The sequence below is a fragment of the Canis lupus genome, chromosome 29 (assembly GCF_048164855.1).
Source record: "Canis lupus baileyi chromosome 29, mCanLup2.hap1, whole genome shotgun sequence".
Lineage (NCBI taxonomy): Eukaryota > Metazoa > Chordata > Mammalia > Carnivora > Canidae > Canis > Canis lupus.
The window spans coordinates 9,491,058-9,515,130 of record NC_132866.1 but is presented as its reverse complement, the minus strand read 5'-3'; the positions used below and the strand labels follow the sequence as shown (position 1 = coordinate 9,515,130).

Here is a 24,073-nt window from a genome sequence, read left to right as displayed (position 1 = left end):
GATCATGACCTGAGCCGAAATCAAGAGTCGGACTGAGCCACCCAGGCGCCCCGGTGCTGGTGCTTCTATGTCAACTCCACCCAGATCTTTTTGTTGGAGAGAGGGGGGTGGTATTCTTCTTGCAGATTAGCTTTCTGTTAGGGGGAGCGGTGGGGCTGAAAAGATGGAAGAGTAGATCTTATTTTCTGCTTAAAGATGAATCTGAGCCCTTGTTATATTTCCTTTGCCTGAGGAAAGTTAACACGTGGTCTCACATCCCCTTTAGTTAGAGCAGAGATCTGTCTCCTTATACCATCTGCTGTTTGCATCTGCCTGGGCTGTTAGACATGTCAGTGTCTTTCCAGAATTACTTTAAAGTAACCTTGATCATGGAATAAAGAGCAGGAGATTTATCTGTTAAATTATTTGCAGAATCGTTCGCTGCTGATAATATGATTGAAGGGGAAGCCTGGCTGCAGGAGGTGTTTGGAGCTGAAGCCTGCATGACAGTCAGACAAGTAGGAACTGGGTTACAATTTTAAAAATTCAGGACCGTGATATGAAAATGTCACTCACTCTGTATTGTTATTCTTGAGCTACTGTAATAAAATGTTTTAACTCATGGATCCCAAGGTAGTAGTGTTGTATAGATAAAGAACATTCTAGAAGGGTCAGGAACACTTTGGAGGTTGAATGTACGGTGATTGAAAGTTTGAACTGTCTTGATATTATCCAACAGGGATGATCGTCATCCTGGCTCACAGATCAGGGAACTGAGGTCTGTAGGCCAGGGTGAGCTCTCATTTTAGGGAATGGGTCAGCCAGCATGGAAGTCATACCAGAAGGGGTCAGCAGCCCTTTGTTAGGTGAGGGATCAGCCCCGGCTCTCTGTCCCTCCCTCAACACTTCCATACTAAAGGGATGGAACAAAAATGCTTTTCCCTGGCTCCGGGGTCAGAGAGAAATAGGCTCCTTTAGACTCTACTGCTGTGTGATGTTGGCCAAAGACCTACCCTCTGTGAGCCTCAGCCCTACAAGGACATGGATAGCACTTTCCTCTCAAGGTTGTGAAGATTCAGTCACACGGTGCATGAGGACCACTGGCCCAGTGCCTGCACTTCATCAGTGTTCAATAAACAGGAGCTCTTCTTATTGTCATTTCCACCCACATTTTGTCTCAGCAAAATCGAATGGAGATTTTCTGACTGTAGCATCATGTTAGCACTAGGATGTATGGTCCTGAGAGTTGAGGCATCTTTTATATTTTACCTTTGGACACAATTGGGTGAACAAAGCAGCCGGCCGCTCAGACCTAGTCGGGGGAACCGCCAAAGCTAACTTGCTCTTTAGGCCATGTGTGAAAGTCAAGGACACCACCCATCGAACAGAAGATTCAAGGTCTCGAGAAGACCCCAGGTTCAGACTATGCAGATGATTTGCATCCACATGTCGCACAGAAGCTCCAAAATTGGCTTACAACAACCCGAATGTGGTTATAGAGGTTGGTGGGTGGGGTCTTCTTTTCTTGGGAAGACTGGGTCTCCCCTTTGGGTGGCCCTGTGTTTACACCTCTGTGGCCACAGCATGGGGTCTGTCTCCCTAGACCGTGAGCAACTCTAGGGAAGGCATGGAATCTCATTCATTTTTGTAGCCCTCTCTTCTAGCATTGCTTCTGGTGCATGCTATGGTTTAGATGAATGCATTTCATTTTATTTTTAAAAATATTTAATTAATTTATTTGAGAGAGAGCAAGTGTGTGAGAGAGAGGGGGCACAAGTGGGGGGTGGGGAGGAGCAGAGGGAGAGGGAGAAGTAGGCTCTTTGCTGAGCAGAGGCTCCATCCCAGGATACTGGGATCATGACCTGAGTGAAGGCAAGAGGCAGACGTTTAATTGACTGAGCCACCCAGGCGCCCCTGGATGAATGTATTTCAGATAATTGAATGAATCAACAAATCAGTAAATACTTTCTGGAAGGTCTGGGTGAAATGAGATATTTATCAAATGATTTGGCTGCATCAGGATCCGTAGTCACAATTGGTAAATTGTTGGGCTCAGGAGAGGCCTTTTGTATTTCCAGTTGCTCCCTTGGTTGCGCCTGGCCAGCAGGGTCTGTCTCTGGGGGTAGGTGAGGGCTCAGCATCCCCTGAGGGGTGAGAGAAGATTTCTAGCAACAAGGAACAGGCAGTCACAGGGAGCCCCGGAATCCGGAGGAGCTCCCCTAGCCTGTCTCCCAGTGCCTAGCCTGTCACTTCCACCGCCTTCTTCGAGAACAGGACCTGGGGCTCACGGAGCTCGGTTTTTCCAGAGCACCCACCAAGCCAGGTGCCTCGCTGGAGGAAAGGGAGGTTGTTTCGAATTCACCTGAGGGTGCTGTCCACTTACAGGCCGTGCACCTGCCCAGAGCAGCACCACCTTCCAGAGGGCCAGATAACCAGCACTTCTCAAACTTAGCCGACGTGGAACACTTTGTCCCCTTCAAAGCTGGCCTGATTGTTTATGGGATGTACTTTTTTGGGTTGCAAATGACAGAAATCCCAACAAAGCCAAATGAGGACTCAAGATCTCATGTAATCGTTGGCGGAGGGCGGGGGGCAGGGCAGAGCAGGTCCCTGGGGGGACCTCAGGACCAAGTGGAACCAAGGCCTCCATATCACCGGGACCTCTGCCCTCTGCCCTCTGTTCCTCTCCGGGCTTCTCTCTGCTTGCTGGCCCTAGTCTCTCTTAATGCACGTTGCCTTCTTCTACAATGGCTGGAAACAGGCTGCTGGTAACGCCTATATTCTTACTCTATAGGGCCCATGGCACGTCCTTGCCCCTCTAGTTTTGGGCGAGTCTTGTATGTACCCCAGTGGGAAGGAGTACTGCTGGGAAGACAGAAGGAAAGACAACCACTGCCTTGGGAAACAGTCCTTGGGGTTTAAAAAAGCCCTTTTCCCCTTCCTGACATTTATGCTTCACTTAAATGAGCATTATTTAAATTGAATTTTTAAGATCTCTCATCACTTTCTGTCCTGTGATTTGACGTTTTGACTGTCGTTTATATTTTTGTTTCTTGGTTTTATTTATTTTTTTAAAAAAGATTTTATTTACTTATTCATGAGAGACACAGAGACACAGGCAGAGGGAGAAGCAGGCTCCATGCAGGGAGTTGGATGTGGAACTGGATCCCGGGACCCCAGGATCACGCCCTGAGACGAAGGCAGATGCTCAACTGCTGAGCCACCCAGGCATCCCTGTATCTTGGTTTTAAAAACTGATTACCTGGGGCGCCTGGGTAGCTCAGTGATTGAGCATCTGCCTTTGGCTCAGGGCATGATCCCAGGGTCCCGGGATCGAGTCCTGCAGGAAGCCTGCTTCTCCCTCTGCCCATGTCTCTGCCTCTCTCTCTCTGACTCTTATGAATAAATAAATAAAATCTTTAAAAAATAGAAAATAAAAAACTGATTCCCCAGCAGATGAGCCTATGGTGGGAGTGAAGGAAAAGGGAGCACCTCTGAGCGGTCAGGGCCTCGGACAAGTGGCCCCAAGTTTCCAAGAGCTCATTGTTTTCTTTGTTCAGTGTTGTTCCCTGGGTTTCTGGTTGAATTCTGGTTCACAGAGACCTGGGGGAGGCAGGAGAAACATGTCTTTCATCTGGGTGGTGCCACAAGCACGTTAGACACTTTAACATCTTACGTCAAATATCCTTCCTTTCTCTGGGGAGCAGATGACCCCTCAAAGTATGATAGGTGTCCTCAGTCTTGGTTTTGACTAAAGCAGTCATCCTACACAGCTAGAATCTTGTGTGTAACTGCGTTTCTCCTCCAGCAGATGAGAGCAGGAGCCACGCTTGTGTTGCTCACCTTATATCTGCGTGTAGCTGGGCGCCAGCTCGCAGGCGGTGCTCAGCCGGATGATAAAGCAGATGAGCAACCTGACGCTTGAATATGTGGCCAGTGGCCAACTGAGAAATGCTTTTGTGTCTTCCGACACTCCTATTTGATTTCTTCTCCAATTTCTCTTTCTTCTGGCTCAGAGAACTTCATCAGCTCAGAACCCAGCGTCTGTGCAACCACCCGGGGACAGTCAGAACATAAAAAGGAACTTGGAGGAGAATTCCAGAAGTACTGACCGTGGAGCCTTGCACAGGTAAGAGCCGGGGTCAGAGGACTGACACAGCCCGATGCGTGGCCAGCTCACTGCCTGCTCAGCGTTGGCTTTGGAAAATTTACCCTAAAGCCCATGACATGGTCCTCAGTGGTGATGCGGTCAGAGCAGTGGCTCATAGCCTGCTTTGTGATTGCCTCGACCTGCAGGAGCAGAGAATTAATGTGCTTTTCTGCCCACTGAAACTAGCAATTATAGGCTTCCATTCCAGCAGTATTCCAGGTTGTTTATTGTCATTATCGGAATGTAAAAAAGATCAAGTCTACCAAAGGACTTCTCAGGGGTGTCTCCTGTGGTGAGTTGGGGTATGTGTTCTGGCGCAGTAGCCAAGAAAGGGCACTGGATGATAAGATAGGATTCAAAAACTATTACTAAAGAGACAGGTTCCCTCAGTCCCAGGGAGGCTGGTGGATAAATTCTGGAAATTAAGAAGGTCACACTGGTGCAGTGGGACAAGACCAGTGCGGGGCGTGGCCCATCCTCGTTATGATCCCCAGGACCTCCCGATTTCCCTGCTGTGGCTATTGGGAAGAAGCCCAGTAGACTCCACCCGCGTGGTGTTTGGCACTCATAGTTTTGGGGGCGTTCCCAAGCAGAGGGCCAGCAGACGTGAACATTCAGTCCCCAGAACAGACTCGGGACAAGAACACTGGAGGCCGTTAGTAATTGTCTGTGGGTTCAGCGCATGACCTATCTGGTTGGAAGAACCTTCCTGAGCAATTGAAGCCCAGCTTCCAGGAGGCTCTAATGACAGGCCTTAAAGGAACAAATCCACTGGAGCTTCACGGAACAAAAATGCAAAATTGAAAGGTAGACCCGCCCCTCCCCATCACTAGACAATGAAATCTTAGGTCACGAATGCTTTGCAGTATCACTTGACCTAAGAGTTTGAGCAACATTTCTAGGTTTTGGGTTTAAACTTCAGAGGGTCATGGTGAGTGAGAGCGACCCCTGGTGACAGGAATTTCCACGCCTGGCTGGGACTACTTTCTGGGTGGCTCTGGCCACAGTGGTTTCTAGACGAGGCACTTTGAACCTCTTGGCCTTGAACATTAGATCTCTTTAGGGAAACGGTGGGGCAGGGTATTCTTTTCTTGCTGAGGGAATCACAGATCGACACCGTTGACCCCTGTGTTCTGCAAAAGGGAGGCCTCCTTTACTTCCTAGACGCCCCTGTGGAGTTCTGCTTTCATGAACTTTCTATGAGGATCACTGAACAGAGTTTTTAATATTTAGCTCTAATGAGACCAGATGACCCATCTAAACTGGCTCTGGGTGACCGCGAAACTAATGGATAGATTAATCTTTTCTGGAATTCTACGCAAAGGAAATCCCTGTTGGCCAAGACCCAAGGTCCAGACTCCCCTCCTGACATCTTTGTGAGGTTCTGGGATCTCTCAAGAGGCTTGGGAAGTATTTGGGGCCTCCATCACGGCTAGACTGAGGCGTAACGGGAGCTCAAAGGGCTTTTGTTTCTTGTTCCTCAGCTTTACTCAATTATTATTTTTCCCTGGAGGAAGAATTGCTGCTCATTGCCATGCGAATTGAGCATAAAAGAGGTGCCTTCTAAGAGCAAGCCCAAAGAAGCAACTTCCCGTTCCCAATTAGAAACATGAATCTCCTCCAGAAATACGTGAATGTCTGTGGCGCAGGGCTCTGGACTAACTAACCCACCAACTATCAAGAGGTGCGCGGGCTCCTGGAGCCAGGTCGTTTAGGGGAAGAGAGGGCAAGTGCTGGCTCCCCGGGGGCTGTCCCAGTGATGCACACGGCCCTCGGCACCCCCGATGATGATAGTAATCACATTTAATGTTCATTTTGCAGATGAGCACCAGACACCATGCCAAATGCTCTACGCACACAAAATACACTTTTATTTCCTTCAAATCAATTTATTTCCAATTCCAAATCCTTATTCTACCCCATAGTACCCGCTGGTCCAGACCACGCTGTCCCTCAGGCCCTAAGACGGTGCTGCTTTCGTGACACTCTGGGCACCCGGGAATCTTCGATGAGGCCGAGAGCCCCATGGCCACCTCTTTCTGAGACTTTGCTCTCTTGTTATCCTCAAATGCATTTGCCTCTCCCTTCGCCACATCAGACAATTAGCATTTTCCCTTCATAGGATCTATTGTAGGTTTTTACAAAAGATGGAAAAGCCCATTGACTTCATACTGTGTGTTCTCCTTGGAAAAACTCTAGAAAGCCCAGAAAGGCTTGCAGTGGCTCCTGCTGGACCTGGGACAAGGGAGGGGAGGACGGCCTGTGTGACTCTTCCCTGACGACCCCTGTGCGCAGCGTTCTCTCCACCGTGCAGATGGGATCACTGAGGCCTGGAGCCCTGTGTCCTTCATGCGTTAGCGGTTGGAGGTCTGTGGTTTCCGCCTTGAGGGTCTTCTTCCCTCTGAATTACACAGGGATGGGGTTCCTACATCCCAAGGGAGTTGAGTTCTTCATCCAAACGAGTCCCATCGTTCAGCTGCCCTGCTTTCCTCTTGCCACATGGTGTCACTGTTGCAACTTAGCCCTGCGTCCCTCAAACCCCGCAGAGGCTGGGGGGCGCCTCCCCTGGCCCCTGCCGGAGGACGATCCTGCGCTCCTAGCACAAAGCCAGCTTGCCCCTCTTACTGCTCCAGGGACAGGGGTGACAGCAGGAGCCCTGGGGTCTCTGCCCCAGGGGGTAAGTAGGTTGTAGTGTGGTCAGACACTAAACAAGGCAACAAAAGGAAGACAGGCACTTTCAGGTAATGTCAGAGCCCCAAAGGACACCACACGGGGCATCGTGATAGACGGCAATAGAGAAGGGAGCGGCCAGTTGAGATTGGATCATGGTTCTCAAGGTGAGGTTCCAGACTGGCAGGCTCCACACCACCGGGGAAGTCCATAGAAGAGCGGTCCTAGGTCAGACTCCCTGAATCATAAGCTCTAGAGGTGGGCTCCGGTGAGCTGTGCTTAACCAGGCCTCCAGGTGATTCTGATGGACCCGGGTGTTGAGAACTCTGAAATTCGATGCCCTGGATTAGATGGTCAGGGAAGCAAGTGATGGAAGAGTGGAGTCTGGAACGGCAAAAAGGAGGCAGGTATGGGAAGACCCAGGTCAATGGACGGGCAGTGCAAAGGACACAAGGTGGGAGTGAATTTGGTGAGTTGGAGAGACAGAGGGAGATTGATGAGGTAGGGAGGTGGGGAGGAGGGCAGGGTCCAGAGCCCCCAGACCAGGGCCCAAAGGCCATGGTAAGAAATCTGGATTTAGGTTATGTGAACTGATGTATAGTTCTGTTTCGTTTTGTTTTGTTTTTTGGTGGTGGAGGGGTGGTTTGAGAGAGAGAGAGAGAGAGAGAGCATGAGCTAGGGGAGGGACAGAGGGAGAGGGAAGGAGAGAATCTCAAGCAGGCCCCCCACTGAGCATGGAGCCAGACACGGGGCTCGATCTCACCACCCCAAGATCATGAACCTGAACTGAAACCGAGAGTCGACTGTGCCACCTGGCGCTCTGATTTATGTTTTGATCAGACCTCTCTGATCACCGTATGGAGAATGCCAGGGGCCAAGGCGGGAGGCCAGAAAGTCAGAGAGGAAACCATGCAGGTCCCTGGCAGGATCTAGGGCGCCTAGAGCGAGGCAGGGATCTCAACCTTAGATTCATTATCTTCCTCCCTCCTGGTACAGAAGCCTTCCTAGACATTTTATTCCTAATTGCCTTTTTCCCTCCCCGGGAAATTCCTATACCATAGATATGTTGTGTACGGACCGTGGTCTTTGGATGACATCCTGGACCCGATAGTCCCCTATAATTCCACTGCACCACCTAAGATACTTTTCCCCCTCCCCTCTGGGGGTGGGACAGGCCCACTGAGCACACAGGCACTGACGTGATTACGGTGAAGATGGAGATATTTGGGGCTGAGAGATGCCAGGACTCGCTGATAGATTGGATTGGGAGGGAGGGAGAGGACCCTCAAGGAAGATTCCTGAAGCTTTGTCTTGAGCAATTGGGCGGTGAGGACTATTTGCTGGGAAGTGAAAAAGTGGCCAAAGCAGGTGTATTTGCTGAGTTCCGTGGTCGCAGACCCAGGGCCCAGGAGGGAATCCTGCCGCTACCAGGTGACGCTGGCCAGACAGTGTGCGACTACGACAACCCCGGCCTCACGGGGGGCACACAGGAGAGTCCTCCATCTCTGGGGAAACGTCTGGGCTCTCTTGCCTTTCGGGGACAGCTCACTGCCTGCTCTGCGCCCAGCACTCCCCACCCACACCTGAACATCCGTCACCCCTTTGCGGGGAGGTGGGGCAGATTCCTTACTCCACTTAGCAAACAAGGCTCCACAGTCCACCACAGGCCAAGCTGTGAGCTTGAGGCCAGAGGTAAAAAAGACAACAGGATGTGTTGGTCCAGTCATAGAGAGAGGCACGTAAGCAGATCTTTCTAGAAAGGCTCAGTGCTGTAGGCAGGCTCTACGGGAGCACAGGGGTGGGAGAGAGGGCCCGGCTGGGGCTGAGGGGAGGGAGAGAGGTCTCCAGAGGGAGTAGCCTTGCCTCTGGGTCTGCAGAACCAACTAGAAAAAGGGACCTGCGGGGAAAGGAGACAGTATCAGGCAGAGGGAACAGCTGTCATCATTACGGATCAAGAGGAAACAGAACTTAGTAAAGGTCTAGACGTAAGAGGCTCCTTTTTTCTTAAAATATATTTTTAAAAGATTTATTCATGAGAGACACATAGAGAGAGGCAGGGACACAGGCAGAGGAAGAAGCAGGCTCCCTGCGGGGAGCCCAATGTGGGTCTGGATCCCAGGACCCCCGGGATCACGACCTGAGCCAAAGGCAGACGCTCAACCACTGAGCCACCCAGGCAGCCCTAGACTTACAAGGGCCTTACATGGAGAATTCCAGAACCTCTTTAAGTCTGGGAAAGACAGGATGGAGCATATTTATTAAGCTCAACCTCTTGACTTCTTCAGATACACAAACTTAGAACAGGAATCCTTGGTGTTTGGGTGACAGCAGGTTAGGGAAGGGTAGAAAGATGGTTTGAAACATGAAAGAGTGGACTTGCGATGACGGGCACCGGTGGTCCTGACGCCTTTGCCTGCCACTGAGTCACCTGCACGTGGGGCATGGGACCCAGGGCCTAAGCCCACACCTCACCCACCGCTCAGCGGGGACGCAGGCAGGTGACGGGAAGGCCACGAGGACGGCGGGGCCCGGGAGGGTGAAGGAACGTGCCCCCCACGCACACAGAAGGTGGCACGATGGGGACTGCAATCCAGCTGGGTCCCCTGCTGCCGGGAGCCGGGCTCAGAGCCATCGTGCTGAGCTCTCGCGGGTGTCTGAAAACATTTGTGTTGTGGGCTCCGTAATTAGAAAGCAAACCCCAGTCTGTCCTTACAATCTAATTTCCCTGTAAACAAGGGCCGTTCTCAGACCCAGAAAAAAAAGGAAAATCAAAAAGATCTGTTTTCTGAGCAGCGGCCGGGGCGGCTCTGAATGAAGGAGCCCCAGGTCCCCTGCGCGGCTGTGATCGTTCCTTCCAAACAAACTTCTGCAAAGTCCCAGATGCGCTTCGGAGCTCCTGCCAAGGCCGGGTGTGTCAGGCAGGGCCTCCTCCGCCAGTCCTGCTCCTGACTCATTATTTATCCCTGCAGGAAGTAAACAGGCAGAGAGGGCGGGTAGTGAGCTCCCCGGCTTGTGCCACGGCCCGAGAGAAGGTCTGTGAATTAGGTCTGCTCTCTGCTCATCTGGCTTCAAGGGAGCATTTAGAGAGAGGCCAGCAGGACTGGTTTTCCACCCTGAGATCATACTTACTGTAACAACGTGGAAAATACAGAAAAGTGAAAAGGGAGGGGAGAAAAAAAATATCACCAACGCGCTCACCGTCTATAGACAACTGCTCTTAAAATATTAGCATTTCGGGATCCCTGGGTGGCGCAGCGGTTTGGCGCCTGCCTTTGGCCCAGGGCGTGATCCTGGAGACCCGGGATCGAATCCCACATCGGGCTCCCGGTGCATGGAGCCTGCTTCTCCCTCTGCCTGAGTCTCTGCCTCTCTCTCTCTCTCTCTCTGTGACTATCATAAATAAATAAAAATTAAAAAAAAAATAATAATAAAATATTAGCATTTCCCTCAGGCTTTTCTCATTGTTCTAGTTCTTTACTGATTGTGATAGCTGTGTGTGTGTATGCATGTTCATATGTATTGAAATATTTAAATACATTCAAACAATACATTTATGAGTACACATGTTTATATATAATATATATTTAAATATGTAAATGACATATCAGTAAGAATAGTTTAATATACGGTATATTTAATTAATAGACTATGTTTTAGAGCAGTTTCGAGTTTACAGAAAAATTGAGCAGTACAGAGAATTCTTTTTTTTTTTTTTAGTACAGAGAATTCTTTTTTTTTTATGTTGCTGCCAAAGGCTTTATTTTGAATTTAAATTTGAAAAGTGACCTAGAATTTTATGTTTTTTTATAATAAATTTATTTTTTATTGGTGTTCAACTTGCCAACATACAGAATAATACTCAGTGCTCATCCCTTATATATCCCCCTTCCTCTTCTACCGTTTGCCTTCTTCTTCTTCTTCTTTTTCTTCTTCTTCTTCTTCTTCTTCTTCTTATTATTATTATTATTATTATTATTTTCAAGTAGACTCCGTGCCCAGCATGGAGCCCAGCAGAGGGCCTGAACTCACAACCCCGAGTCAAGAGATCAAGACCTAAGCTGAGATCAAGAGTCAGATGCTTAACTGACTAAGCCAAGCCACCCAGGCATCCCCAGTTTGCTCCATTATTAACATTTTACATTAGTTTGGTGCATTTGTAACAGCTAATGAGCCAACGTTGATTCATTATTATTAACTAAAATCTAGTTTACATTAAGCTTTACTCTCGTGTTGTACAGTCTGTGGGTTTGGCAAAAGCGTAATACCATGTACCCACCATTGCAATATCTTGCAGGAAGGTTTCACTGACTTGAGAAATCTCCTGTTTCCGTCCCCCACCAACCCCTGGTGACTACTGATCTTTTTATTGTCTCCAACGTTTTGCTTTGTTTTGTTTCCAATTGCCTTCTTTTGTTGGTATAAGATACGTTCCATAAGAGTATGAAGCTGAGAGCTTGATGAATGTTTACGCTCCTGTACACCTGTGTGATCAAGCCCCACTCTAGAGCTAGATCATTTCTGTTGCCCCAGAACATTCTCTCTTGTGTCACTTCCTAGTCAGTACCCTGCCTAAGGATAACAACTGTTCCGACTTCTACCACCAGGAATTAGTTTTGCCAAGTATTGCTTCACTTTATATAAAGGGGGATTAAAGAGCATATATACTTTGGTGTCTGGCTTCTTTTATACACAGCTACTTGTTGGTTTTTAAAATTATTTCTTATTGTGGTAAAAAAAATACATAACGTATAATTTACCATCTTATTACCATCAATTCTAAGTACAGTTCAATGTTGTGCAAATGTTTCTATTCTTTCTTTTTTTTCTTTTCTTTTTTTTTTTTTTTTTGAGAGGGAGAGAGAGGGGGTGGACAGCGGGAAAGGGAGAGAGGGAATCTTTAGCAGGCTCCATGTGAGGCTCCGTCTCACAACTCTGAGATCATGACCTGTGAACTGAAATCAAGAGTCGGATGCCTAACTGACTGAGGCATCCAGGCACCCTGTTTCTATAGTTTCTTCAGGTAGAAGCTGAGGCCATTGATTTGTTTTCCCTTAATATATGTGCTTTGGTGCATTGAAAGTCTAAGTCTTGCTTTAACTACATGTGACATTTTGATATTTGTGTTTTCATTTTCATTTGGTTCGAATACTTTCAAATTTCCCTTTTAATTTCTTCTTTGACTCATGGGCTACTAGAAGAGTATTATTTAATATCCAAATACTTTGGGGGTTTTCTAGGTATCTTTATTTTTTTAAGACATTTATTTTAATGAGAAAGAGAAAGACACACACACACACACAAGTCAGGGGAGGGAAGGAGGAGAGACTCTCAAGCAGACTTCCCCCCGAGCATGGATCCCCACGTGGGGCTCCATCCCGCAACCCATAAGATCATGACCTGAGCTGAAATGAAGAGTCAGACACTTAACCGACTGAGCCACACAGGAGCCCCCAGTTATCTTTTGTTATTTTTCCTTTAATTACATTGTAGCCAGATAATATACTTTAAACAATTTTAATCTTTTAAAATTTACTGAGATGTTTTTAAAATGGGTAGAATATGGTCTATCTTGTAAATGTGTCATTTTCTTTTGAAAAGAATGTAATTCTGCCTCTAATAGATAGTGTTTAATACATAGTGATTGGGTTAAATTAATTGATAGCCTTTTGTATCTGCACTGATTTATTAATCTGCTTTTTCAGTCAATTACCAAGAAAGGTGTATGGAACTGCCAGTATATAATTGTGGACTTGGTCATTTCTATTTATTTATTTATTTATTTATTTATTTATTTATTTATTTAGATTTTATTTATTTATTAATCACACACACACACACACACACACACACACACAGAGGCAGAGACACAGGCAGAGGGAGAAGCAGGCTCCATGCACCGGGAGCCTGACGTGGGGCTAGATCCCAGGTCTCCAGGATCACGCCCTGGGCCAAAGGCAGGCGCTAAACCGCTGAGCCACCCAGGGATCCCCTTGGCCATTTCTTTTTATTCATCAGTTTTTGCTTTATGTATTTTGAAGCTCTGTTATTAAGTAAACTTTTAGAATGTTTATGCCCTATGAAATGAACCTTTTCTCATTAAGATGAACTTCTTTATGCCTGGTGATACTCCTTGCTGCAAAATCTTTTCTGTCTGATGTAATACAAATGAAGTAACTTTATTTTCATTGGTATTTTCATAGTATAGCTTCTCCCTCCCCTGCATTCTCTTCCTTTTAATCTATGTGTTTTTTTAAGCAAAATTTGAAATGCTTTTCTCATACAATTGGGTCTTCCTTTTTAATCCATTCTGAATATTGCTCCCTTTTAACTGAAGAGTTTATAACATTTGCATTTAATGTGATTATTAATATGGTTGGCTTAAATCTACAGTCTTATCATTTGGCTTCACCTCCTTTCTGTTCCTTTTACCTTCCTTTTTGGCCTTCTTTCGGAAAAAAGTCATTATTTTTATGATTTTATTTTACTTACCTTTTAACTTATTAACCACAACTATATGTTAGGTGATTGCTTTAGAATCTATATGATACATCTTTAATGTGATAAATCTGCTTTCAAGTGATATTGCACCATTTCATGTATATTTAGAAGAGTTTTGCCCTTACAACAGTATACTTCTTTTTCTCCCCTTTAGCCTTTGTGCTTTGTTGTCATACATTTTATTTCTATATATGTTTCAAATCTCACAATATATGTTATTTTTGCTTGATATAGCCAATTATCTTTCAAAGGAGATTTACATAATAGAAAAAGACTTTATATTTACCACCATAGTCACCATTTCTGTCATTCTTTATTCTTATGTGTAGATCCTGATGGTCATCTGACATTATTTCCTTTTGGTTTGAAGGACTTCCTTCAACGTTTCTTGAGAGATAGGTCTGATGGTGATTAGCTTTCTTAGCTTTTAAATGTCTGAAGAAAATCTTTGTTTCACCTATATTTTAGAACGATGTTTTTGCTGGGCAAAGAGTTCTAGATAGTTCTTTTTTCTTTTACTACTCTAAAGATACTGCCCCACTGCACTCCAGCACATATGGTTTCCGACAAGTTTCTGTGACCCTTTCTTTTGTTCTTCTGTCTTTTCTTCTCTGGGTGCTTTTAATATTTTTCATGTTTTTACTGGTTTTAAGCAATTTGGTTATGATGAGACTTGGTGTATGTTTCTTCTTGTTTCCTGTGCTTATATCTGCTTGCTTATAGTTTACATCATTTTTAGAAAAGTTTTCACCTGTTATTTCCTCAAATAGTTTTTTAAAATCTCCCTTCCGCCTTTGTGGACTATATCTGCCTACTTGAAGTTGTCTCACAACTCACTGATATTCTCTTTTGGTTTTTAATTTTTTTTTTTGTCTTTTTTTCTCTGTGTTTCATTTTGGACTATTTCTATTGCTATGTCTTCAAGGTCACTAATCTTTTTCTCTCTAATGACTAATCTGTTACTAATCCCACCCAGTGTGTTTTTCATTTTATTTTTTTATTTTTTGTTTTTCATTTTAGACATTGGAGTTTTCATCTCGATATATGTGACTAGGATTTTTTTTAACGATTTCATTTATTTATTTGAGAGAGAGAGAGAGAGAGAATACAAGCAGGAGGAGGGACAGACAGAGAGGGAGAAGCAGGCTCCCTGCTGAGCAGGGAGTCCACTGTGGAACTCGATCCCAGGACCCGGAGATCATGACCTGAGCTGAAGGCAGATGTTTAACTGACTGAGTCACCCAGGCACCCCTAAAGATTTTATTTTTAAGTAATCCCTAAACCCAGTGTAGGGCTCAGACTCATGACCCCAAGATCAAGAGTTGCATGCTCCTCGACTGAGCCAGCCAGTTGCGTCCTGATTGGGATCTTTTTTTATATCTTCCGTGTCTGTACTTAACATGCTGAATCTTCCCTCTAGCCTCCTAACATGATTATAACATGATTATAACATGTTTTTAAAAGTCCTTGTGTACTAATTCTCTCATCTGCATAATTTCTGGGCTCGTTTTGATAAATTGAGTTTACTTTTCACTGTGGGTCATGTTTCCCTGCTTCTTTGCATTCCAAACACTGTGGGCTTTATGCTTTTGGATTCTGGATATTTTTGTATTCTTATAAATATTCTTGAACTTTGCTCTGGGATGCAGTTCAGTTATTTGGAACAGCTTAATCCTTTCGGGACTTCATTAGGTGGGACCAGAGCAGTGTTTAGCACAGGTTCATTTTTTCTACTACTGAGGCAAGGCTCTTCTTAGTACTCTAACAGATGTCACATGAATTATGAGGTTTTTGCACTGTGGTGGGTGGGAACAGGAGCTCTTCCCAGCTCTGTGTTAGCTTTAAGGATTCTGCTCTATAAACCTCTCAGGTGGTCTGAACCTAATCTCACGTGGTGTTTGTACATATACATGCTGATCAGAGCTTGGATATCCCCAGAGTTCTGTCTTTGTCCAGCTTTCTCTTCTCTGGCTCTCAGATGCCCAGCTCCATCACCTCAAGTCTGGGAGACTCTTGGGCTCTCCCTGGGCTGCTTTCTCCAGGTCTTTATGGGGGTAAAAGCAGCACTTACTCTGTTGCTTTCCATCTCTAGGGATCACAGACCTCTGTTTCTCCTATCTCCTGTAGCAGCTGATCCCCTATTAGTCCAATGTTGTGGTAACAATTCTTTATATGACTCTTCCCAACCCAAGCTCTCTGAAAAGACCAAAAAGCCATCGGATCAAGTTTCTTTTTCTGCAGTAAAACACCTGGCATTTACTTTGGGAGGGGTGGGGAGACACTTCTAGAAAAAAAAAAAAAAAAGATAATAAGGGAGAAGATGCCATGGGCAAGAGTTGTTTTTCTTTCCTTCTCAAGAGCAGCTTGCATTCTAGACACTGATAGTCTCTTTTCTTTTTGCAGCCTCAAATGCCAACTTTGACAGGAGTTAATCTTCTTAAATAATCACTACAGCTGTGTTAATGTTGGGAAGGAGCCTGGGATGGTTTTTATGCCTTTAACATGGAACTAGCTTGATTCTTGGTGATGTTGATTCATCAATCCCTCCACCCTGTACACATTTAGGACAGTGAGATTATAGAGAGGCAAATCTACAGTGGGTTGGTGACTGAGACTTATTCTAGAAAGAAACCCTTTATCATTTTTTGAGCTCGGTACACATGCATGGAGCCTCACATAGGTGACACTGGTGACATTATTTTGTTCAGGGAATGCCCCAAATTCTCTGAAAGATTTTTCAGTCATCAAGGGAAGATTCCAATATGTTTTCTGCTTTTACTGTGTTGACAAAGGCAGGAAAATGACTTTAATGTACATGAGAAGTTTTATCAAGAAGGAATATTAACAAAAATATGTCTACCATTATTTGTTGTTCCTTTACGTCAAAATAAAATAGAAATGCCACCGTAATCCAAGCACACAAAAAAACCACTGCTTGCATTTTTCTGTGAGTAATTTGTAGGATTTAACCTAAAAATAAGAAAATATTGCTGATGTGTTTTTCTAGTGGTAGAGCAATGGGTGGCCCTGTGCCTGGCAAAATGAAGCTCGAGGCCAAGAGCAGGTACCAGACCAGTGAACCCAGCTCTCTTCTCCCATCTTCCCATGGTGTTGTTGGCCATTGGCATGTTCTTTACTGCTTGCTTCTTTGTTTATGAGGTCACCTCCACCAAGTGCACTCAGAATATCTACAAAGAGCTCCTCATCTCCTTGGTGGCCTTGCTTTTCATGGGCTTTGGAATCTTCTTCCCACCTGCTGTGGGTTGGCATCTATATATGAGTTTCCAAAGGTTCCAATCAGGCGGCTTCCCTGCTTTCCGGCTTTTGTAAATTAATTTGTTTACTATTGCTGGAAGTGTCACATCTGCTGCTCATAATAAAGCCACACGTGTGACCAAAAAAAAGAAATTAAGAAAGGGGCACCTGTGGCACAGTTGGTTGAGTGACTGACTCGTGGTTTGGGCTTAGGTCATGATCTCAGGGTCATGGGATCAAGTCCCACTTTGGGCTCGGCATGCAGTGGGGAGTCTGCTTGAGGATTCTCTCTCCCTGCCCCCCACTTCTCTCTCTCTTTCCCTGTTTAAAAAAAAAATTAACACATTTAAATGAATTGGCATCTGGTCATGACAGTATCTAGATGCATTGGAAGGACAATGATAGATGCAAGTGACACCCAGAAAGAGTTGTAGATTCGTGCCACATCTCTCTATGGGAAGCTCTTGTGTGCAAAAATCCAGCAGCCCCTTCCAACAATCAGTCTGGGAACCACAAAATTGGGTTAGTCCACTGTCTTTTGGACCCAAGAAAGATGCTGAAAAATTGGTTAGAAGACAGTTTTTGGATTTTTCTTGGAATCCAGTTGCCTGTCCTTCCCCCCTGCCCCACTCTGCTGGATAATGGAGTCTCTGACATGGGCTGACATGTTGACCTTGAAGTCATCTTAAGTTCATGTGGCAGAGTGTGCACTGAATATAAGGTGATTTATTTATTTTCCTCTCGGCTATTACATGGGTCGCTCAAGCATTGTGGTCTTTGTTTATTCTGTAACAGAATGAGCACAGGAAAGAGTTAAAACTACATTAAAAATACAAAGCTGAGTCAGACAGGGCTGCCAAGGTCGCTGGGCTCCTTGGTCTCTGTGCAGGAAGCATTGTTTGGACAAATTAGGGCCGTGTGTATAGATTGGCCCTAATCTACTAAGATCGCAAAGAAGTTTCTGAGGAGGTACCTTCCTCCGTGAAATACCAGGTTTAGTTGTTGAGACCTGGCAATTTCCCTCTCTTTATTAACTTGAGAATTCTTTCCTCTGCACGAATCACTTGGAATTTAAATCCTTTCCCAAAGTCCCTGGAATAGGCAGTACCACTCACAGTACAGGAGTTTTTTTATGTCAGTTAAAAAAAATTATTTCTCGTTTCTATATTCATTCCATATTGAATCATTCATTCAGCAGAGTATGTACCAGTGCTAGACTGAGGTATAAAAATAAATGAGATGAATTCCCTCCAAGATCCAGAAGGTCGTACCCAGTGGGAAAATAAGTGCGTAAACAAACAAGATAACATGCAGGTACTGAGTCTACACACAGGCTTTAGGGGAATAGAAAACACCATTCAGGGGAGAAAGGGGGTCTTAGCATGGAGGAGGGAAAGAGGAAATCCGTGGTGGAGGAGAGTTGGGGGTTCTCATTGCAGAGGAGAGTTAGGGAGTGTTACCGTGGAGGGGGAAGGAGTTCCCAATGTGCAGAGCCCTCAGTTGGCCTTGTTCTGAGGCACAAAGAAGCTATTCACATGTTCTTGATTTACAAGCATATTCTGTTCCAGAGCAGGTGAGAGGTGAGTACACGGGGTGCTTTGATAGTGTGTTTTCAGAACTGTCCTTCTAGTTCTCTAAAGGACAGCTGAAATGTCTTTACCAAATCTTCCTTTTACTTAGGGCTGTGCATCCCATCCTATGTTCTCTGTGTGGCACACCAGTCTCGCTAAATGCCCTATTAGAAAAGGGGGCAGAGCGCAACCCGGGTGGCTCAGCAGTTTAGCGCTGCCTTCAGCCCAGGGCGTGATCCTGGAGCCCCAGGATTGAGTCCCACATTGGGCTCCCTGCATGGAGCCTGCTTCTCCCTCTGCCTGTGTCTCTGCCTCTTTCTCTCTCTCTCTCTGTCTCTCATGAATAAATAAATAAAATCTTTTAAAAAGGGGAGGCAGAGGAAGATTTTTGAGAAACACTAAGTTTGGAAAACACTGTGCACATATCTTCTTGTTGATTCCCAATGTGTGGTGGTATCTCAAAGGCACTGAGAAGTCCTACAGTAAAGAAACTTGTTTAATCATGCTTCATCTAGTGCTTCCTGTATCATCTAAAGAGCAGGGACACTGCTTTCTTGGACATCTAACAATCATATTATGAGAAACATGGAGTTCAGTGTTTAAAAGCTTCTGATAGAATTGAAAAAATGGAGAACGTATCTTACACAACTCTTGTTAGTCATTAGTAATTGATCCAGAATGATCTATCATAGTTGGCCCAATCATGTATCAAGTTCTCTATTTTTTAAGATTGTATGTATGTATGTATTTATTTATTGAGAGAAAGAGTGTGTGTGTATGCATGAGTAAGAGGGCTGGGAGGCAGAGAAAGAGGGAGAATCCCAAGCAGACTTTGTGCTGAGCGGGGAACTCGACGTAGGGCTCAATCTCACAGCCCTGGGGTCATGACCTGAACTGAAATCAAGTGTCAGATCCTTAACCAACTGAGCCACCCACGCACTCCTCATATATCAAGTTCTTGAGGAACCATTTTCTTAGGCAGTCTTCTTAGTTTGGGATAGAAAAGAGAAAGAAAGGAAAACTGGGAAGTGAGCATCTCATAGAGAGTAGAGTATCTCCAAGAATCATAGTTATTTATAACCCTAGAGCATGTTGGTTACCAGACTTATGATCCACAGAGAGAAAAAATACAAAGTAAAGGACAAGACTAAAGACAGTGAATTGTTTGGGTGATTAGCCATTTAGCTGTGTCATTGTGAAGATCGACACGATCCCCAAAGTAACCAGGTTTGTCCTGATTCCATGTTTGGAAGAACTGAAAACATTTTGGAGGTCAGTTTTCTTTCTTTGGTTGGGGTCTCGGCCTTCCTTCTACTGAAGAAAAGTCACATGTACAACATGACCCATGGGTTCATTCAGATGTTGGCAAGTCCTGAAAACTTATGGGAGAAATAAAACACCACAGTCATCCTAAACTGCTCTTGGGGTTTGGGGAGCTAATTCATCACATCCCTTCCCACCAGATTCTTACTCAATCATGAAATTGGCACCGGAGTCTGAAAGGAGAAGAGAGCCAGCTTTAAGCAGATAAATAAAAATGGGGCTCCTGATACTGCCCCCTGAGCTAATCTTCCCCACCCAGTGCCAGGGTGTGGACAAGCACAGGGTGCCATGAAGCCTGGGGAGGGTCAGCTCCAGAGAGCCTGTCACTTGGCAGGCAGCTGGGGGAAGGCACTTCTTATCTCTGCGACCTGGAGCACCTTAACCCCCACCTGTGTGGAAACTGTATCTATGGGGGCTGATTTCCCCCTCTCACCAATCAGAGGAGTCTCACTTCTTCCTGGGGGATAACCCTAAGGGAGAATAGGGCAGAGTGTCATACTTTCTTTGAGAGCTCAGCTGTGTCAGAAAAACCCCAAATTTATGGGCCAAGGCAGAAATACATGCAGCTGAGGACCACCCCCAGCCCAGAGCCCTCTCATCACCACCCCAGCTGCCACAACTGGTAACAGTATATTTGGACTGGTGGTTTCCAGGGGCTGCAGTGGAAGTCACAGGATCTCTCTCTACCCCTTGCTTTCCTTTTCCAGAAAGAACATTGGAATGCAATGAGTAACAGTGATGATGTTATGTGGGGAAATCTTCTAATCTTTTCAATTACACTCATGAAAATAACAAATGAAATAACAAATCATGAATATAACAAATCATGTTATGAAAATAACAAATCATTCACAGACTTCTGTACTTTATAATTAGTAACAAATTTCTTGCAGCGCACCCCCTAAACTCATCAGACCCACCAGTGTGCACAGGGACTTGTGGTAGAAAAGTGCTGCCTTAGCCTCAAGAAGCGTTTAAACAAAAGTACTTTGCTTTTTCTGAGCCTCATTTTCCTGGATCTTCAGCAGTAAAATGAAGAATTTGGACAAAACAGGTTACTAGAATGCTGAGATTGTCACATCAAACAACCATGACTTGGGAGCATTTCTGCATATTTAGAATCTTTGATTTGGGTTCATTTGTATCTGCCCATTCAGGCATTCATCTACCCAATCATCCATCCACCAACCGTTCATCCATTCATTCAACCATCCATCCGTTCATCCAGTCATCCATTTACCAGTCACCCAACCATCCAGCCATTCCTTTAGCCAGCCAGCCATCTACCAACCATTCATCCAACTATCCAGCCATCCAGGCATCCAGTCATCCATCCACCAATCACCCATCCACCTAGCCATCCATCTATCCATCCATCTATCCATCCATCCATCCATCCATCCATCCATCCATCCATCCACCTGTGCATCTACTCATACATTTGTATATTCAATGTTTGCTATATGCTAGATACTGGGGATACAATATTGTAAAGAAACAAGACTTAGTCTTCATTATACTCCAATGGAGGGAATGATCATCGATCCATGTTGATGGCAACTGTGACTACAGCCATCACTAGGTGGGCCTGTGAAAGCAGATCTGATCCAAGTGGCCAGGCCAGGAGGGCTTTGTTGACCAGTGATGAGTAGGGCTGGGACCTGCCGGGGAAGAGTATGAGGAATCCAGGCTCCAGGCAGATGCACAGATGGGGAGGTCTGAGTGGGACGAGACAGGAAAGGTAGGCAAGGGCCACAGCTGATTGCAAAGTGAAACCACTGGAGAGATATCCCACGAGGGTGGTGGGATTAGGCTTCTATTTCTAAGCCGTTTTGCTCTGGCTGCAGATTGGGAAACAGAATGATGCAGCCAGAGTGCATGGGAGAAGAGGCTAGAGTGCCCGTCCAGAAGGCGTGAAGTCAACAAGTACAGGGAAGCAGGAGGTGGCGGGACCCTGGAGCCAGGCAGTGTGCGGGGCTCCAGCTTGCTTTGTTTGCCTCAGGAGCTCTGAGCCCCTGGGTCCAGTCTGAAAGCTCTCTGGGGGGGATCTCTGGGTGGCTCAGCAGTTTAGCGTCTGCCTTTGGCCCAGGGCGCGATCCTGGAGTCCCGGGATCGAGTCCCGCGTCGGGCTCCCTGCATGGAGCCTGCTTCTCCCTCCTCCTGTGTCTCTGCCTCTCTCTCTCTCTCTCTCTCTGTCTGTCTATTATAAATAAGTAAATAAATAAATCTTTAAAAAAAATGAAAGCACTCTGGGACTATTTCTACATGTGTGCAATGAGGGCCATCTACTCTGCAGCGCTACTGAGTGGATTGTGCGCAATCATAACTGGAAAGTGCTTAGCATCCGTGATAAATGCTCAGCAGGTGGCAACTCTCCATCATGACAATTTTGCTTCCTGGTTTTGCTGGTTCCCTTGAAGCCTGCAAGTTCAAGGGCCATGCTTGTTTTTTCTCAACCAGCCTCCTTCCCCGAACATTCCTGGTTGGCTCAAGTGTATGTCTTCAGAACTGTGCACTTAGGAACCCATCTGGAAGTTGCTGTCTCCAGCTAGGGTAGTGGGGAGTGCATCTCCGTTGTCTGCTCAGAACTAGGCTGCAACAAATCACCTCTCTTCCCAGGTTGCTTTACCCTATGCTTCTCCCTTTGTTGGGCTGGGGGTATCTGGTCTGCACAGAGGAGACCACGGCCAGCCTCCTCCTATAACCTCAACTCAAAGGCAGCGCCCCCTACAGGCTGAAAGCCTTCCATTGAGAGTTGGGCGATGCCCAGCCCACAAGAGCTGGCCTTTGGATTCTGAGCAGAATCTCCATCCCACACGTTTCGATACAATCTTGAAGCATAAAAGGACATTATGTAAGCTTCAATTAATGCAGAGCCCTCACGGATCAGTTCTTAGGATTTTTCCTGCCCTTAGGCAAACTTGCTTCTGACAAGTGGCTTAATCTGGTTTTAAAAATTGCTTCGGATGGGCAATCAAAGAAATTGCTGGGGCTCAGCTTATGCTAAGTAAAACAAGCAGGTTTTCTATGGGGCGGGGGGGTGGGGGGGAGTCGTGTGCCTCACACTCAGTGGGAATTTGCTCCTGGTTGTTTTCTGATAAGACCCACAAGTTTTCAAGGTGCCCAAATTGAATAAATCTATTATCTTGTCCCCAAATTATAAAGACTTCATTCCGCCTGAAGACTTCATTCCGCCTGAAGGGAGGCCGCATTCTCCCTCTAAGCTGGCAGCTCCTGTCGGAGGCAGGGATGAAGAAGTGGTTTTATTTTTATTATTACCCGTGTGGGGTGGGTTGTGTTCTGTGCTTCTGGAGCAAGCAGACATATGCAGGAGCACTTCATTTCTGAATTACACACCATTAATCTCATTAACTGCTAAAGGGTGTGACCCCTAGCTAATGAGGGGGACTCAAAATGTAAAGTGCTTGTAAAAAGCAAACTGGCCAAATGCAGAGTGCAGAGTTGTTGGTTCCAGAACAATCCAACAGCCCTGCAGCCTGGAGCCCTCCTGGGCCTGGTTTCGGAGTAGCTCCACATGCAGCCATCAGCGCTGGGCCAGGGCTTTCTGGGTGCAGCTGTCCTTGTGGCCAGCTGAGGATTAAAGAGATTTGTATAACTCACCCTCAGAGTTTTCTCTTCTTTGCCCTTGTCAGCTCTGTTTTTGGGTCTGAAAATAAGGAATCTGGTTGAAACAGGAGCCACCTCTTCCTTGGGTCCATCTTAAATATCTTTAGTGCTTCAGACACATCATTCGTGTGTCATATGTGCAGCGACAGGCGTTAAGTGAGGATGTTGGGTGTAATGATGACGTGTACACACCCCCCCTCCCCCAAAGATGGGGAGTCCATTTCTTAGGTGGTAGTCCATTTCACAGTTCTGGAGGCTGGAGATCCAACATCAAGGTGCCAGCGGATTCCATCTGGTGAGATCCTGCTTCCTGGTTCATAGATATTTTTTCTGCTGTGTCCTCCCATGGCAGAAGGGACAGGGAACTCTCTGGGGACTCTTTTATAAGGCCATGCATCTCATTAATGGCCCCATTCATCTTCAGGACAAGTCACCTCCCAAAGGCCCCACTTCCTCATTCCCTCTGGGGGGGGGGATTAGCTGTCAACACATGAATATGAATTGGGGGGCGGGCAAATATTCAGTTTCCCTCCTTGGAAGTTTTTATTCTTGGAGGCAATATAGATTATTTTACAATCCTTCATTTTGGAAAACGTGAAACCTCAAAATGTTGCAAGGAGAGTACAATAAATACCCATATACCTATTGTGAAGGCAGGGTCGGGTTCTGATGAGACCTTTCTTCTTGGCTTGCAGATGGTGGCTTCTTGCTGTGTCCCCTCATGGCTTTTTCTCTGTGTGAGCACACTCCTGGTGTCTCTTCCTCTTCCTTTTAGGGCACCACTTAGATGGCATGAGGACTCAACACCTATGACTTTATTTAACTTTATTTATTGCCTGAAAGACCTTATCTCCAAATACAGTCACATTGGGAGTTAGGACTTCAACATGTGGATTTTAGGGTGGATACAATTCAATTTCTAAATTTTAACAGGAATATATTCCAGGGGCACCTGTCTGGCTCAGTCGGTTAAGTGTCTGCCTTTGGCTCAGGTCATGAT

The 24,073-nt window shown here is 45.8% G+C and overlaps 1 protein-coding gene and 1 pseudogene across 16 annotated transcripts in view; both read left to right on the top strand.

Moving 5' to 3' along the window:
* Positions 1 to 24,073, top strand: part of TACC2 (transforming acidic coiled-coil containing protein 2) — a 213,260-nt gene that overhangs the window by 38,162 nt on the left and 151,025 nt on the right. For all 16 annotated transcript variants that reach the window (XM_072805034.1, XM_072805046.1, XM_072805045.1 and 13 more), the window contains one exon: positions 3,996 to 4,108. In XM_072805034.1, coding sequence (XP_072661135.1) covers positions 3,996 to 4,108 — 113 coding nt within the window. The remainder of the gene's footprint in view (positions 1 to 3,995; positions 4,109 to 24,073) is intronic.
* LOC140620762 (dolichyl-diphosphooligosaccharide--protein glycosyltransferase subunit TMEM258 pseudogene) lies at positions 16,339 to 16,729 on the top strand (annotated as a pseudogene).